This window comes from Pipistrellus kuhlii, unplaced genomic scaffold (assembly GCF_014108245.1).
Source record: "Pipistrellus kuhlii isolate mPipKuh1 unplaced genomic scaffold, mPipKuh1.p scaffold_m20_p_2, whole genome shotgun sequence".
Taxonomy (NCBI): Eukaryota; Metazoa; Chordata; class Mammalia; order Chiroptera; family Vespertilionidae; genus Pipistrellus; species Pipistrellus kuhlii.
Window position 1 is genome coordinate 59015651 of NW_023425515.1, and position 14639 is coordinate 59030289.

General features: G+C 42.4%; 1 protein-coding gene and 1 pseudogene across 2 annotated transcripts in view; one reads left to right on the forward strand and one right to left on the reverse strand.

Moving 5' to 3' along the window:
- SIDT1 (SID1 transmembrane family member 1) overlaps positions 1–14639 on the reverse strand; it is an 87872-nt gene that overhangs the window by 41841 nt on the left and 31392 nt on the right. For both annotated transcript variants that reach the window (XM_036446126.2, XM_036446127.2), the window contains exons 4-7: positions 7883–7928; positions 4436–4537; positions 3506–3589; positions 504–591 (exon numbers count right to left, since the gene is read on the reverse strand). In XM_036446126.2, the coding sequence (XP_036302019.1) occupies positions 504–591; positions 3506–3589; positions 4436–4537; positions 7883–7928 (320 nt within the window). The remainder of the gene's footprint in view (positions 1–503; positions 592–3505; positions 3590–4435; positions 4538–7882; positions 7929–14639) is intronic.
- LOC123652772 lies at positions 9250–14398 on the forward strand (annotated as a pseudogene).

Below are 14639 nucleotides of genomic sequence, written 5' to 3' on the forward strand. Positions count from 1 at the left end.
GCTCACACAACCTCTGTCATTGTCATTGTCCCGCTTTGCTATCTTGCAAGGTTTAATTTTCGCAACCAAAATTGAGAACTCAGTTTTCCTTGCACATCCTTATGGAAATGATCACTACTAAATAAGGCTCCATTATTCTTGGCTTACAAACCAATCTTAGGAAATGGACCTTGGTCTGCTATATACAAATCATTACTTTCTGGTAACAAATATTTGTTGAGTGAAGAGCCAATTTCATGTGGTCTGAGAGAGCACAAGATCTTGAAATCATACAATGCACTAAGTGACCTTTTGTAGTATCACCAATACTTTTAGATTTATCATTTTCTTACCTTTATTTTATTCTCAAGTATCTCTCAGCTACCTTATCAAGTCATGGCTGATGGCCCTCACTTACTAGAAACTAGAAATGGTCATAAAGGGCCAAAGTAAGCTTTTGACTTCCCTTCCATTCCCCTGGGTCAGGTTTTTACAAGTAGCCAGGTTCTCTCACTATCTCTTACCCTGGATGAAGAAAGATCCTCCGCAAGCATAATCTTCAGGCTTTATCACAAACACCACGAAGAACTGCTCACCTGGAAAATCCTTCTTCTGCATAAGACATAACAATCTTACGATAAGTTCTTATGATAAGAAAGACAGGCACCACATAAATAATGTCAATAACCTATGCTTAATAATTCATACTTAATATTTTAAAAAAATTAATAAGCTTTATTTTAAAATTAACTATATTAGATTTTTATTATTTTAAAATCCTATGTAATAAAAGCGTAATATGCAAATAGACCGAACAGCAGAATGACCAGTTGCTATGATGCGCACTGACAGCCAGGGGGCAGATACTAAACACAGGAGCTGCCCCCTGGTGGTCAGTGTGCTCCCACAGGGGATTGCTGCTCAGCTAGAAGCCTGGTTCATGCAGCAGTGGTGGCGGGAGCCTCTCCTGACTCCACTGTAGGTAGGTGGTAAGCAGCGAGGGGGTCACGGTCTACGAGAGCCTCTGACTTCGAGAGAGATGTCATACTGCCAGTTTAGGCCTCATCCCCGAGGGCATTGGGCTTAAGCTGGCAGGCAGTAATCCCCCGATGGGTCCCAGACTGTGAGAGGGTGCAGGCCAGGCTGAGGGACCATCCCCCTCCCCCCAGTGCCTGAATCTCAGGCTTCTAGTCTAATGATAAATGACTTTCCTAAAAGTCATACAGTCAGCAGTTAAATAAATAGTTTAATTTAGGGAGGCAAAGATAAGCCAGGAAACCCAAGTTAGTCCTAGCTTTGACTTTCTCTAAGTTCTGTTTGTGTCCCAGTTTTCTTATCCATAAATGAAGCATGATTGGGAAGATGATATTTTAAGGTCTATTCTATTTCTACAACTCTATTTTCTCTTAACATCCCAAAATTTCTGGTATCTCTGAGAGAATGGCCAAAGACAGAATCATGGGCCCAAAAGAAAAGAAACAATTTATTGCCAAACATGCAATTAGCATTGAAATAAAAATTTAATTACAAATGTCAAAAAGGCAAACTGCTGCACAAATATGGTCCATATTCCTTTAAATGTTTTTAAAATTACATTTCTTGGGGTGACATTGGTTAATAGAACCACATAGGCTTCAAGTGTACATTTCTATGATACATGATCTGTATATTGCATTATATGTCTGTCGGGATTCTTTTCCCAGCCTTACAAAGGGTTCAGCATTCTGGAAAAAGGGGCTACATGTAGATTCAAGAAGGAGTCCAAGGACGAAAGATAATTTTAAAAGTCATTGGGGGGTCAGAGGATCTTCAGCTAAAGGAGCTAGAAGACTTCTTCCTCAACTCAGGACCCTGCTTTTATTAATACAATTTGTCCTCAGGCAAGTGGAGATATACACTTCAAAGGGTAGGGTCTCAAAGGATATACAGAAGCATTGTCAGTTTGGGGAATAGTCTACAGCTCTTCAGGTGTTTGGCCAACAGAAGGCAATAAAATGCCCTGAGCCGTCTGGCAGCAAATGATTATCCTGTTCAGGTTTGGGGGAAGTGCCATTTAGCATTCCAACAGGTAATTACATATGTGACTCACCCTTGTTGAGCCACCCAAGCTTCACCAATCTTTTGGTGAAGCTCTTGTAATTATTACATGCTGAAATTGGTTCCTGGCATATGTCTACCACCCAAAGTCAGATCATCTTCTGTCACCAAATATTTGTCTTCCTTTATCCCTCTATCACCCCATATTCCTTAAGACTGTCCATTCTGTCCAGCTAAAGTCCTCTTTTGCTTACTATTATTAATACAAATTCTTCTTCTTTTATATTTAATCGCTTTCAGTAGATGAGATAACTTTACCATAATTTTGCATCACCCATTGAGTATATTGAAATATTTTGCCTTTACCTTTCTTTTAGGCAGCCTGTCAAATATATTAATATGTCCCGTTGCATTTTGGGTTCCCAAGATTCCCCAGGGAGCCTGGCAGTAGAAGGGACAAGAAGAGAAAAAGATGAGGGGGGGAGGAGTAGGACTGAATGAGGACGGAGACGGAAGGAAGACGTAAGGAGGAGCGACGGATCGGGGGGGGATGGGGGCTGATGGCGGGAGGGAGGGGGGGTGGGAGGGGAGGGAGCGAGGAGGAGGCAGGATGAACGAAAGAACAGCCAAGAAATAAAAAAAAAATCAAAACGCACGAAATTGGTGGCGTGATGTGCGGTCTGTCTTTTCGGGCGGGCTGGAGGTTAGTCGTGTCTTGCATCTTCTCTCCTCCCTACTCCATCACTCCCTCTCCTCTCTCTCTCTCTCTCTCTCTCTCTCTCTCTCTTTCCTTTCTTTCTTTCTCTTCTTTCTTCTTTCTTCTTTCCCTCCCTCCCTCCCTTCTTCCCTCCCTCCCTCCCTCCCTTCCTTCCTTCCTTCCTTCCTTCCTTCCTTCCTTCCTTCCTTCCTTCCTTTTTAAAATGTATTTTTATTGATTTCAGAGGGAGAGGGAGGGAAAGATAGAAATATCAGTGACGAGAGAGAATCACTGATTGGCTGCCTCCTGCACACACCACACTGGGGATCAAGCCTGCAACCTGGGCATGTGCCCTGACCGGGAATCAATCATGACCTTCTGTTCATAGGTCAATGTTCAACCACTGAGCCACACCGGCCAGGCTCAATCTTTCTTTCTAAAACCAACTGGAGCCCTAACTGGTTTGGCTAAGTGAATAGAGTGTCCGCCTGCGGACTGAAAGGTCCCAGGTTCGATTCAAGTCAAGGGCATGTACCTTGGTTCAGGCACATCCCCAGTGGAGGGTGTGCAAGAGGCAGCTGATCGATGTTTCTAACTCTCTTTCCCTTCCTCTCTGCAAAAAATCAATAAAATATATAAAAATAAAAAACAAACAAACAAACAAACAAATAAAACCAATTGGAAAGGGAAGAGTTCCAAGGCACAGTGAATGGCATTCCCTTTGAATGCTGCTCCAGTAGGTAAACTGACACACTATCATCAATAATAGTGACCACAGAAGTGATGTCTCACCTGTAATGTGATTGCAGCTTTCTTGGTCATGGACTGATAGACACCATTAAATTCCACATTGTGGTCAAGATCATACACTGGGCACTATAATGTACATGAGGGGTAAGAAGGAAATCATCACTAACATCATATCATGTTATGCTGCACATACTGCACACACAGAGTGAGAGTTCCTTACTAAGCCATAAAAGTTCTTCCCAGATCAGGCATGAGACAGTTTCCTAAGTCTCTTTATGTGAAAGAGAACTGAAAAGTTGTCCTAAGGTTTCTAATATCTTTTCACTTTTTAAATTAAAACCTGAAGAGATAGAAATGACATAATGTTACTATAAAATTTTTAAATTACAGTTATTGAGATAAAAGTGGTTAATAACATTGCATAAATCTTAGGGGTACAACATATTAACTCTATCTGTGTACTCTATTGCATGCTCACCCATCAAAAGTCTAGTTCTTTCCTTTGCATATATTTCACCCCCTTTACCCAATTCATTCTTTTCTCCACCTTCTTTCCCTTTCCGTTGACTGTACCTATGAATTTGTTTTTGTTTTATTAGTTTGCTTGTTAATTTTTTGTTTTCTATTCCATATGTGAGTGGAATCATACAGTTTTTGTCATTTTAAAAACTTACAAGTGGTAGGTTTCTATTTTATCTCCTGTGGTCCACAACTTCATCTTCCTTGTACTTTGTCATGATCATCCCTCTCTCCCTGCCTCCTTTCTTCTTTTTTAAAAAAAAATTTGGTGAGGAGTTAACTATTTTTATTGCCCCAAACCAATGTCTGCATACACTGACTGCACAAGATGCTGTTCTTAGTCTTTAGCAGTTTTGCAGAAGATACACAGACATGTCCTCCACCTTCTCTCTCACTTATCCTGAGACAATATAATGCTCCACACTGGAAGGTTGACAAGTTATTAAGACTCACCATGATGTTCTGGACAGAGACAACAGAACATGGATAAGCCACGTTAGATACAACTTTAATGACAACTGAGTCCACATCTTCAGGAAATTTGTATAGAAAATACTGAGAATAAGAAAAAAGAGAAACATGATTTGTTAACCTTAAGAAATGTTTATAGTCATGAATTCAAACTATTTTCACATGAGTAGGATCATTTTCTCTATTAGGCACAAAATTCAGATGCACATCTCAATAAACCTCCATGAATTCAGTCAGCCATTCATCTTACAAATATTGAGCAACTTATTTTTGGGGCTCTGTGCCAGAGATTAGGACTATATCAGTGAGTTAAGAAAAAGGAAAAAAAGTAGCCATTCATACGATATTGCTTCTCAGGGCACATGTTTGGGTTGTGGCTCCATCTCCAGTAGGAGGTATGCAGGAAACAGCGGATCGATGTTTCTCTCTCACAGATGCTACTATCTCTCTATCCCTCTCCCTTCCTCTCAAATAAATAAAAACATTTTAAAACAGAAGATCCCTTAACCTTTGAATTAGGGATATATGGGATGTAATATGAGACAATATTTACTTCCATATGTTTATTTTGAAATATGAGGCTCTGCTTTGTAAAGCAGGTAAGCCTGTTCTTCAAGAATCTTAACCAGCTTTCTATAGGCAATAATTAGCATTAAACCTACCCTTCTCCTAGTTTTTTGCTAAAGAATTTATTTTCTGGCTGGAATAAAGTGGGAGGACATTTAGATTCAAAGACAAAACTTTACATCTAGCCCCTGAAATATATATTCTCAGTTTGGGGCAGGCTAATATATATGTAAAAGAATTTCTCACATATCATCAGAACCAGGAAACATAATAGAAGGAGGTTATGCTGTTTACCTAATCCTATATAATAACCCTATATAATAAAGAGGTAATATGCAAATTGACCATCATTCCAACACACAAGATGGCCAACCTCATGTGAACACAAGATGGCCACCACAGATGGCCAGCAGGAGAGGGTACTTGGGAGGCACTAAGCCTGCAAGGAAGGACAGTTAGGGGTGACCAGGCTGGCAGGGGAGGGCAGTTAGGCATCAATCAGGCTGTCCAGGGAGTGATTAGGGGGTGATCAGGCTGGCTGGCAGGCAGAAGTAGTTAGGGGCAAACAGGCAGGCAGGCAGACGGTTAGTTGGAAGCCAGCAGTTCTAGATTGCGAGAGGGATGTCCCAGATTGGAGAGGGTGCTGGCTGGGCTGAGGGACATTCTCCCTTCCCCATCCCCCCTCCCCCCATGCATGAATTTCTTGTACTGGACCTCTAGTTAGATTATAAATCCCCTGAAAAAAACTATTAACTCTAACTTTTAAAGTAAGGTGACCAGACGTCCCGCTTTTGGCGGTACAGTCCCGATTTTTAACAATTTGTCCCGCGTCCCGCGGGACTGTTTTAAAACGCGCGGGACGCGGAACAAATTGTTAAAAATAGGGACTGTCCCGCCAAAAGCGGGACGTCTGGTCACCTTATTTTAAAAATGTTACTAATAATGAAGAAAGGGGACTTCTGCCCAATATGTATAAATATGGCAACTGGTTGAGAAACTTGACAAAAAATTAAGTGATTAAGGTTTTGAGGGAGCCAACCAAAACAAGCCCATATTTTAGGGCTCTAATAAATCTATCACTTTAAAGGAAAGGCAAAACATGTCAAAATTTTAATTTTGCATTCCAACATCCTCTTTACTAACCTTATTTTGAGAACCAGAGCAATAAGAATAGAATGTTTTTCAATAATCCAAGGCCTTCTCAAGATGGACTGTCATTAACACTGCTATTTGGAAATCTGTCCACACCTTGTAATAGGCGGCAACATTCCTAAGAACCCACCTCATTTTGCACTTTCATTTTGGAGCTTGGCTCAAATTCATATAATACAGGGCTCTTCCCAAGGTGAATCCTCTAGCGTTACCAAAAGGAAAACGCTAGGGAAACCAACCTTGTAACTCAAGAGCATCGCTACAATTACTGTCAGCAATAATTATATATATAACATTAATAAAATGTTCTAAGTACATTTTATTCTAGTTTGGGTTTACAGTCAAACTACTTAGGCTTTAGTACTTACACACTCCTATAAAAGAAAAGGAAGCTGTAATATCTAATCATCACTGAATTTCAGCCCACAAACGAAGTGTATTACAGCATTCACTATATCATATTTACTATAACTCTGAACAGGACTATTAGACTATACTCATTCTGCAAGGTTTTCTTCCCTTTCTAGCTATCTCCCATAGCACCTATCAACTAGTGCTTTCAAATATTTCATGAATTAATTAGCCAATAAATGTTGAAGGCAGTGGTTTGCAAGCCTGTAGACCTCTTCCATCACTGGGTGGCAGTACGTAGGCACTGTGGAGGCTGCAAAATTTATCAAGAAATGCGTGGGAGTCAGCTCATATGGATTTGTGGAGCTGATTGTATACATCTCTTCCCAACTCTGTGTTCAATGACATCACATTGGCATCCTGAAGTTGACCACGATGAAGGTATTTATGCCACAGAAATGGGCAAATTCTACAAATCAGGGTTTCCCCTCCCCCTCTAAAAATTAGTTGCTAAATATTTATCTTCACACAGTGGTTGTAATAGATTTACAATAGAGTCCATTTACTGTGTTAATCCCGGTTTTAGTATATACAAGACAAAAATTAAGTAACCATTTATGACCAAACTGTATTATAGCCTGCAGAAGATGTACAGGAAATACCAGCACATTCAATAAATTTGTATTAAAGTATTGCTTAAACTTTACTTTTTCAGAATCCATGAAAAAAAAAAGAAAGGTAACAAGAAGTGTCACCAAATTTTCATGTATTTATTCTATATATGATTACAGTTTAATGGAGAGCACAACATAAATATCTAATTTTTATTATATTTTTTCAGCATCCCTGTTCTCTCTTTACATAGGAGAAACTAATTTATTCCATCCACAACACTAGAAATTAAAATCTGTTTTATTTTATTGTATCTCCAGGTGAATTAAGTATTTGTGTATCCATTTAGTGTTGGCCTTCTACTTCTCTGCTCCCCGACCCCCATCCTGATTATAAAAGGTCCATGAGGGCAGAAGTAGCATCTTTCCCTTCTTCATCCTGCTCTTCCCACCACCAAGTACAGTCTAAGGTTGCTTAGTACATATAGTAGGCACATAGTACACCTGCTAAATGAAAGTTGAGCCAAGGAATATCTGCAAATATTCCTCATATTTCACATAATCAATTCAGGTGATAAGATTAAATGTTGTGTCCAAAGTTCTAGTGACATGGATAACATTTCCAAATTACAAATACATCTTAAGCTGTGAAATATGCAGAACAATACCACATGCTGAATCCACCCGTTAACACAGTAACACTGTGAGTAACACTAATAGAATCATAACCTCGACACCCTTCACGTACCTGAGGTTGAGAGGGGCTGGCAGTGAAGTGAAAGGCAACATTTGTCCTGAGAAATGTAAGTGGGAGAAGGAAAATGAGAGAAGACATAATAAATTAGTAAGCAAAAGTTATTTATTTAAAAGAAAACCATTTTAAACTAGATGCAAGGAAAGCCTTATCTATTGTGAAGGGAAGTTTGTTCTCATCAAACTTACAAAGTAAACTGCATGGAAATTTGCTAACTTCAACTCTCAGAAAAAACCAAATTGGAGAGGGAATCAAGTTTATGTCTTTTTTTTTTAAAATATATTTTATTGATTTTGTACAGAGAGGAAAGGAGAGAGATAGAGAGTTAGAAACATTGATGAGAGAGAGTCATCAATCAGCTGCCTCTTGCACACCCCCTACTGGGGATATGCCCGCAACCAAGGTACATGCCCTTGACCGGAATCGAACCCGGGACCCTTCAGTCCCCAAGCCGATGCTCTATCCATTGAGCCAAACCGGTCTCGGCAAGTTTATGTCTTTAAATAACCATGAAGTCATCCCTATACAAGTATGTACTTTGTTTACTTTTGCCTTTGGATTCTCTTAAGATTTTATAATCAAGCACAGGGTTTAGGCATTAGAAGTGAGCTGACAGAGAGGAAAAGATTTGAGGTTCTTTTCAACAATGAAGCTAACACCTCAAAATAATTTTGATGTAACCATGGAAAATGATCATTTTTGTAAAAAATGTGGTGAATAGATAATCACCATTGGACGGTCCCTAGGAATAGGAGTATACTCTTCCTGCCCACAAATACTTCCGCAATTGTTTGCCACACCAGCTGAAATTCTCCTCCAGATTTGTCCTCTTTGGGTTAGGCACCTCTTATACTATCCTATATAATAAAAGCATAATATGAAAATCAACTGAACGGCAGGACAACCGGTCGGCTCAGGGAGGGGCTGGTGAGCAGGCGGTGCCAGGCCAGCCAAGGCACATGGCAGCAGGCATAGGGTGGGCATGGCGACTGGGGGAGTGGGGAAAGGCAGTGATGACCAGCAATGGTGGATGGGTGATGGGGGTGTGGGGCCAGCTGCTCGCCTCCCACAGAGGGAGGCCAGACTGCGGCTTAGGCCTGCTCCCCACAGGGAGCAGGCTTAAGCTGTCAGTCAGATATCCCCTGAGGGCTCCCAGGCTGAGAGACCCCGGGTGCATGAATTTTTGTGAACTGGGCCTCTAGTTGATGATATAATCTTAAGAGTATTCCAAAGGCAAAATTGTAGACGACAGAAAATAGCAAAAGGCACCAAAGTGATACAATGGAGTTATTTTCTCTCCAGGTAATAATTTACTGTGAATTATTGGACTAGGTTCTTTCATTCTTCTGTGAAGGACAGCAATGGTCCAGCGCAGAGGAAAGGAGAGGCTGAGGAGCATGCAGGTAGCACACACTTGTGGCACAGAGTGCTGTCTGGAATGAACGTATGTGAAACAGTCCAAGAGGCTGGAAAACACAAAGGCAAGTTCTGTCCTCGGTATAGTTTTGCAGGAGGCTGTTTTAGCCTTTTATTTGTTCTGGGTTTTGCCTCATCTTAAGCCATGAAGATCCCTCATACAAACCCACACCACACTCTCAGTGTCCACACTGGGGGAATGGCATGCCCCCAGCCCTCCAGAATGGCTTGCATTTCTGGGAATCTGAACCTGAACTTCTGGGAATTTTAACCTGAACTTCTTCTGAGGTCCCTCCCCAGATTCATAGCCTGGTGCTCTCTAAAGCGTCTTTCTCTCCACTCCTAATTTTCCTTTCATAAAAATTAAGTAGTTTCAAACAATTGTGTTAAAGATTCCTTTAGAAAGGTCATGCTAAAACATTTAAGTAAGAAATTTATAATTGGAGGTGTTGTTTAAAAGTCATACAATTTCCAGGCCCGGAGCAGCCGGATCTGGTGCGGCCAGGCCCGGAGCAGCGGCTGCCAGGCTGGGAGTGGCCAGGCCTGGAGCAGCGGCTGCCAGGCTGGGAGCGGCCAGGCCCGGAGCAGCTGGGCCCAGAGCAGCCATGTCCGGTGCGGCCAGGCCCGGAGCAGCAGCAGCCAGGTCCAGAGCAACTAGGTCAGGAGCGGCGGTGACCAGATCCGGAGCAGCTGGTTGTGGAACCAAAGCAACAGAGGCCAAGCCCGGAGCAGCCAGGCCCGGAACAGCTCGCTTCTCGCCTGCCCCTACCCCACGGCTGCCTCTCAGACATGGCTGGAAACTTTTGTGGGAACTTGAGGGTCTGCTGAATCAAGTGATGAAGGCTTAGATCTGGATGTGTTGAGTTAGTATAGGGGCTGGGGTGTTGATCTGTGAGTGCCTTGGGTGGGGCCTGGATGAGGCTGGTTGACCTATTTGGAAATGTCTTTTGTGTGAAATGTATCATTGGGCATGTGGTGGTATTATTGATATGAGAAAATGCTAAGTAACTGATTTACTATCTGAAAAGGGATTTACTATCGGGGAAAGGCAGGGAGGAAGAGACTGAACATAAACTGGACCTATAAATGAGGACAATGGGGGATGGGGAGAGGGCGGAGGGTGGGGTGGGAACCTGGTGGAGGGGGGAAGAAATGAGGAACCTTTGTAACAATATGAACAATAAAGATTGATTAAAAAAAAATAATAAAAAAAAATAAAAGTCATACAATTTGAGCACTGTTTCTAAAAGTAATGACCAACAATTTAGGCTGATGGCAGACTGGGCTCAGAATTTAGCAATGGATGCAATTTTTATATATTCACTCAAGAGAAATAATCTTCAGTGTTGAGGATTAATTCTGCTGAAGTATAGTTGAGAGCTTGTGGCCTTAAGTCACCTAAAGAGCCACAAACTCAGTGGCAAGTCCAGTTGTGAATGTGCTCCTGAGATGCCAGGGCCGGCTGGAGTGAGAACTCACAGTGCTGTGTGTGCTAGGCGGCGCCCTTTTAGTGTGGGGAGTGCCATCTGCTGTTACCAGGGCAACAATTCTGTTCATTGCCAGGTCCGGGGAACAAAAAGGTCACTGATTTTCTTGGCTAGCAACACACATCATGACATTTCCAGTTTCCTTTGGCCAGAAATATGTGTTTTTACTCCTTCCTATCACTTGAATTCCAGTTGTAATGGAATGTATGGATATAAATATACATTTTCTGAGGGTTTTTTTTCTTGTTATTTATTTTTTCTTTACTAGTACAACACATACAAACATTCAACACATAATTATTTTCTTTAAGTTTGTCACACTTAAGTGCTGTCTTTCTCATGGAGTCAACAGTGTGTGCAAAATAAACATCGCGTCTGTTACATGTGGAAAGTTCTGCTTCCTTCCCCATAGGTCTGACAGAGGGTCAGGAGGTTCATTTATCAAAGGTCTTTAACCAACAGAACAAAGTCAGTTGCAACTCGAATGCACCTTTAATTTTAGAAAGAGAAGTATAAAAACTTCATTTTATTTGTTTTAAGCCCAGGAAATAAATGATTTTTCAGTAAGTATAAGAAAAACTGAAAACTGACTTAGTTCTCTTGTTTTGGCTAGTTCGAGGAAGAGGGAAAGAGAAAAGGGACAGATGAAATGGAGAGATGGGCATGCAGATAAAACAGAAGAGGGAGGCTAAGATAAGATAAGAGAAATATAAACAGGAGAGTAATCAAACAGAAGAACAGGGAAAGGGGGGGGGGGAGGTGGAAAGAAAGGGTAAGTGAGAGAGAAGTAAGGACAAAAGCTCAGTGGTTTTTGAGGAAAGTATTAGAGAGGACTGTGAAATTCAGGGCATACTATCTACTTTATGACAGCAAACCCCTGTAAGGCATTTCTAAACCCCTACTTAGTTGTTGAAGGAAATTATACCCTATTATTCACATGGACTATGGACTTGAGAGAATGTCACTTCCTGTTATCTGCTTACTGCCATCTGTCATGAGCTCCCTTTGCTTACCCAACCCTCCCCTACCGATGCTCCAGTCCACTGTAACCTCCACCCCATCGCTCTAGTGTAAGTTAAATCCTATACTTTCTTCCCTTCTCTGGGACTTTGCTTCTACAAAGTCTACTTTCATTTGCCTTTCTACCCTTTGTTTTATAAATATATTCTAGTCTCAACCATTTTCAAAATCAATAACAAACAAAAACAACCCAACAAATTTCTTTCCTTTTCCTTGTATTTCCCTTCTTTGATGTTATTCTATATCCTCCCTCTCCTTCACAAACCAGCTTCTTAAAAGAATGTTTTGCTTGCATCTTTCATTCTTCTTTCCTCTTCTCACTGCTATCAGGATCCTTTTCTGCTTTAAAACATATCAAGACCCCTTTCTTACCATTCCCCTGAAGTTGCCTTAGCTAAAGGTAACAGTCACCTCCTCATGGCTGAATCCAGTGACTTTACTTGTGACATTTGACACTGACAAGCTCTCCTAGTCTTGAAACTTGCCCACCTTGGGCTTTGTGGGTTTTCTTCCATACATTTCACAGTGCCTACTCAGCTTCTTTTGATAGTTCCTGTTTCTCAGGCAATTCTTTAAATGAGAGTGTTATCCACAAGCCTGTTTTTGATCTCCTCATTTTCCTTAGCCACATACATTTTCATATATATATATATATACACACACACACATACATACATACAAACATACACACACACACACACACACACACACACACACAAATATATATACTAGAGGCCTGGTGCATGATATTTGTGCACTGGGGGGTGGGGGGGAAGAGTCCCTCAGCCTGGCCTGCACCCTCTCGCAGTCCGGGACCCCTCAGTGGACATTCCCCGGAGGGGTCCTTAGCACTGCTGCAGAGGCGGGAGAGGCGCCCACCACCACAGCTGCACTCACCAGGCTTCTGGCTGAGCAGCGCTCCCGCTGTGGGAGTGCATTGACCACCAGGGGACAGCTCCTGCATTGAGCGTCTGCCCCCTGGTGGTTCAGTGCATGTCATAGTGACCGGTCATTCCTCCATTCAGTAGATTTGCATATTTGGTTTTATTATATAGGATATTCAACTGACATAAAAAACAAAACAAAACAACAAAACAAACAAACAAACAAACAAACAAAACAGGAGAGCAGACTCCAGAGAGCCTTGAGCAGCTCCACCAGCCGCCGGCATAGTTACTATCACACCCCGGGAGGAGCCGCAGCTGCCACAGCCGGCCCCAGTCACCATCACCAGAACCATGGGCAGAGACCCAGCAGCCACCCACCGCCCCCACCCTCAGCGCCACCGACACCAAGCCCCGCGCAGGGAGCGGCGGCACTGGCGGCCTCACATCGATAGGCGGCGCCCGCCGGCGGGGACAGGAAGGTCATCGCAATGAAGGTTTTGGGAACAGTAAAATGGTTCAACGTAAGGAACGGATATGGTCTCATCAATAGGAATGGCACCAAGGAAGATGTATTTGTACACCAGACTGCCATAAAGAAGAATACCCCCAGGAAGTGCCTTCGCAGTGCAGGAGATGGAGGGACGGTGGAGTTTGATGTCGTTGAAGGAGAAAAGGGTGCGGAGGCAGCAAATGTTACAGGCCCCGGTGGAGTTCCGTACAAGGCAGTCAATACGCAGCAGACCGTAACCATGATAGACGCTATCCACGTCGCAGGGGTCGTCCACGCAATTACCAGCAGAATTACCAGAACAGTGAGAGTGGGGAAGAGAATGAGGGATCAGAGAGTGCTCCCGAAGGCCAGGGCCCACAGCGCTCTCTGATCCCTCATTCTTTTCCCACCTTACTACATGCGGAGGCCCGGTGGGCGTCGCCACAGTATTCCACCCCTCCTGTGCAGGGAGCAGTGATGGAGGGTGCTGACAACCAGGGTGCAGGAGAACAAGGCAGACCAGTGAGACAGAATATGTATCGAGGCTATAAGCCACGATTCCGCAGGGGCCCTCCTCGCCAACGACAGCCTGGAGAGGAAGGCAACGAAGAAGATAAGGAAAATCAAGGAGATGAGACCCAAGGTCAGCAGCGACCTCAACGTCGGTACCGCCACAACTTCAATTACCTACGCAGACACCCAGACAACCCTAAACCACAGGATGGCAAAGAGACAAAAGCAGCCGATGCACCAGCTGAGAATTCGTCCGCTCCTTAGGCTGAGCAGGGCGGGGCTGAGTAAAAAGTGCCAGCTTACCATCTTTACCATCATCCAGTTTAGTCATCCAACAAAAAGAAATACGAAATTCCAGCAATAAGAAATGAACAAAAGATTGGAGCTGAAGACCTTAAGTGCTTGCTGTTTGCCCGTTGACCAGATAACTAGAACTATCCTCATTATCTACGCGGCATGGGGTTTTATATTATTTTTATCTAAAGACGGCTCTTTTTGGTAATGACAAACGTGTTTTTTAAGAGAAAAAAAAGTCTGGTTTTTCTCAATACACCTTTAAAGGTTTTTAAATTGTTTCGTATCTGGTCAAGTTGAGATTTTTAAGAACCTCATTTTTAATTTGTAATAAAAGTTTACAGCTTGATTTTTTCAAAAAGTCAACAAACTGCAAGCACCTGTTAATAAAGGTCTTAAATAAAAACAAAAACAAAAACAAAACAAAAAAACACAACCACATATATGTTCAGTTGCCACAAAAGCCACTAAAATGCTAGTATATCTCAAGTCTCCGTGTCCAGCCATGTCCAGGGCTATCTTCTGAACTCCAGTCACTAACTGCCTGCTGGGCTCCACATGATCAAAATGGAATGTTCTGTCATTTCCCTGATCCTGGCCCACTATGTGTTTGTCAGCAAGCCTCACCAGACTTTGAACATCAT